Below are 2,238 nucleotides of genomic sequence, written 5' to 3'. Positions count from 1 at the left end.
GAGTGTATAGGGGGTATTGAAGAAGATGAAAGTGTATAGTAGTGTATATAGGGAGGTACGCCCATGTGTTGTGTTCCGTGGTGTGTGTACGTTGGCTGGAGCACAGGAGATTGCCAAAAGAAGTGCGGGAAAGCCAAAAGCAAACCTGAAAGCTGAGATGTAACCAATCAAATCACCACTGTAAATAGAATACCACCAAATAAATATTCCCATATCCCCGATGCCACCAGTCAAATCGCTTCTACATTTATATATGATGCCAACAATCAACCAATCAAATCGCTTCTATATATATATTGCCAACAATCAACCAATCAGATCGCTTCTATACATACCTAACGCTGTGAGCAGCTGATTCATTGTCTGCTGATTCATGCCAATCAGATCAGTGCCTGTCAGTGTTTGTATTTCGCTCAACGCAGCCACAGCATTGGCCACGACCATCGGATTAGGATCACGCAATAACAACTTCACCTCAGCAAAGAACCCCTGTGTAATAAGACAAGCATGTACACAAGCGTGTGAGTGTCTGTAGCGACAGTGTAGTGTGTAGAGGATGTAGTATACCAGCGAACCGTCCCTCACCTCCTTGTATGTGTGCGTGTCTTTGTTTGTGCACATATACACCCACCACCACCCACCCACAGTCACACACCTCCTTGTATGTGTGCGTGTCTTTGTTTGTGCACATATACACCCACCCCACCCACCCACAGTCACACACCTCCTTGACCACCAAGTCCGGGGCCAAGTCGTAGAGCTTAGCCACAGCCACGGCCGAGGTCTTGCGCACATAGGGATCGCTGTCCTTGAGGCCTGCGTGGAGTGGCTGCAGCAGTTGTTCGCTGATTTTGCTCACGCGAATGCACGCCATAGTGCGGATGGCCAATGCGCGTAAGAGAGGGTTGTAGTCCGCCAGATCCTATCGAGGTGGTGTGGTGTGTTAGTGTAATGGTGTGTTGTGCTAGTGTAATGGTGTGTTGTGTTAGTGTAATGGTGTGTTGTGTTAGTGTAATGGTGTGTTGTGTTAGTGTAATGGTGTGCTAGTGTAGTTGGTGTAAGGTTATACCTATGAAGCAGTTGACGTGATGGTGTGCATAGGGGTGGTGTGCCGTGTTAGTGTAATGGTATGTTGTGCTAGTGTAATGGTGTGTTGTGATAGTGTAATGGGGTGTTAGTGTAGTTGGTGTAAGGCTATGCCTATGAAGCAGTTGACGTGATGGTGTGTATAGGGGTGGTGTGTTGTGCTAGTGCAATGGTGTGTTAGTGTAGTTGGTGTAAGGCTATGCCTATGAAACAGTTGTCTAATGGTGTGCGTTGTAACATTGCCTCACATACATAAGCCACCCACCCGCTTGAAGCTGTTCACAGACAGGGCTGCCATATCCGGATACGAGCGTGCATAGTTCATGACGTATAGGTACACCAGCTTCTTCATCTCTAACCCTTCATTCTGTGCAGAGGGAGCCAAAGCGATGGAGACATGATCGTGTTAAGGAGTGGCGTGTATGGTGGGGTGGGATTGGGTTAGATGGATGTGCACGGCTGTAGCCTTTGATTCAACAGCTACAGTCACCTGCCGCAGATGTGTCCACAACAGCTGTCGCAGCCATATATGGACGCCATTTGGAGAGATTTGGAAAAATTTGGAGAGATTTGGAAAGATATGGAGAGATATGGAGAGATTTGGGGAGATGTGGAGAGAGTTGGAGAGATTTGGAGAGGTGTGGAGAGATTTGGAAAGATTTGGAGAGGTGTGGAGAGATTTGGAAAGATTTGGAGAGATGTGGAGAGATTTGGAGAGATTTGGAGAGATGTGGAGAGATGTGGAGAGATGTGGAGAGATTTGGAGAGATTTGGAGACAGTTGAAGACCACATTGAAAGAACTATTAAGCCCAATGCACTAATGACTAGATGAGTCTGTTGTAAAGCCGATGACTCGAACGAACAGCAAAAGGCTAAACCTTCGCCTGTGAGAAAGGGGAGATTGATAAAGCACGTCCCCCCTAACCCCGACAGTGTCTGTAGGTAGCTATATGTACGAACAGACAACACCACACAACAACGCATACAACCAGCTATGATATTACAGAGCATAGCACGGCACTGTATATGTATACATACGTACGTAGTACAAAAGAATACTATATATATACATTCGTACATATTACAACACACATACTCTATATACTATGCATATATATACATACGCACACATCACAACACACACCTATACA

At 46.1% G+C, this 2,238-nt stretch overlaps 2 protein-coding genes across 2 annotated transcripts; one reads left to right on the top strand and one right to left on the bottom strand.

Moving 5' to 3' along the window:
• Positions 1 to 724: 724 nt before the first annotated feature.
• SARC_11448 (hypothetical protein) lies at positions 725 to 1,455 on the bottom strand (the record flags this gene model as incomplete). Its single annotated transcript, XM_014294469.1, has 2 exons — positions 1,352 to 1,455; positions 725 to 922 (listed from the first exon to the last, which is right to left on the bottom strand). Coding segments are annotated over exons 1-2 (285 nt in total), but the record flags the coding sequence as incomplete, so codon positions are not given.
• A 130-nt stretch (positions 1,456 to 1,585) lies between these two features.
• Positions 1,586 to 1,870, top strand: SARC_11447 (hypothetical protein; the record flags this gene model as incomplete). Its single annotated transcript, XM_014294468.1, has 1 exon — positions 1,586 to 1,870. One exon carries the CDS (start codon positions 1,586 to 1,588, stop codon positions 1,868 to 1,870), a length of 285 nt encoding a protein of 94 aa, XP_014149943.1.
• Between the last annotated feature and the right edge of the window lie 368 nt (positions 1,871 to 2,238).

This window comes from Sphaeroforma arctica, assembly GCF_001186125.1.
Source record: "Sphaeroforma arctica JP610 unplaced genomic scaffold supercont1.1692, whole genome shotgun sequence".
Classification (NCBI taxonomy): Eukaryota; class Ichthyosporea; order Ichthyophonida; genus Sphaeroforma; species Sphaeroforma arctica.
The sequence above is the reverse complement of the archived record's forward strand: the minus strand, read 5'-3'. Positions and strand labels throughout refer to the sequence as shown.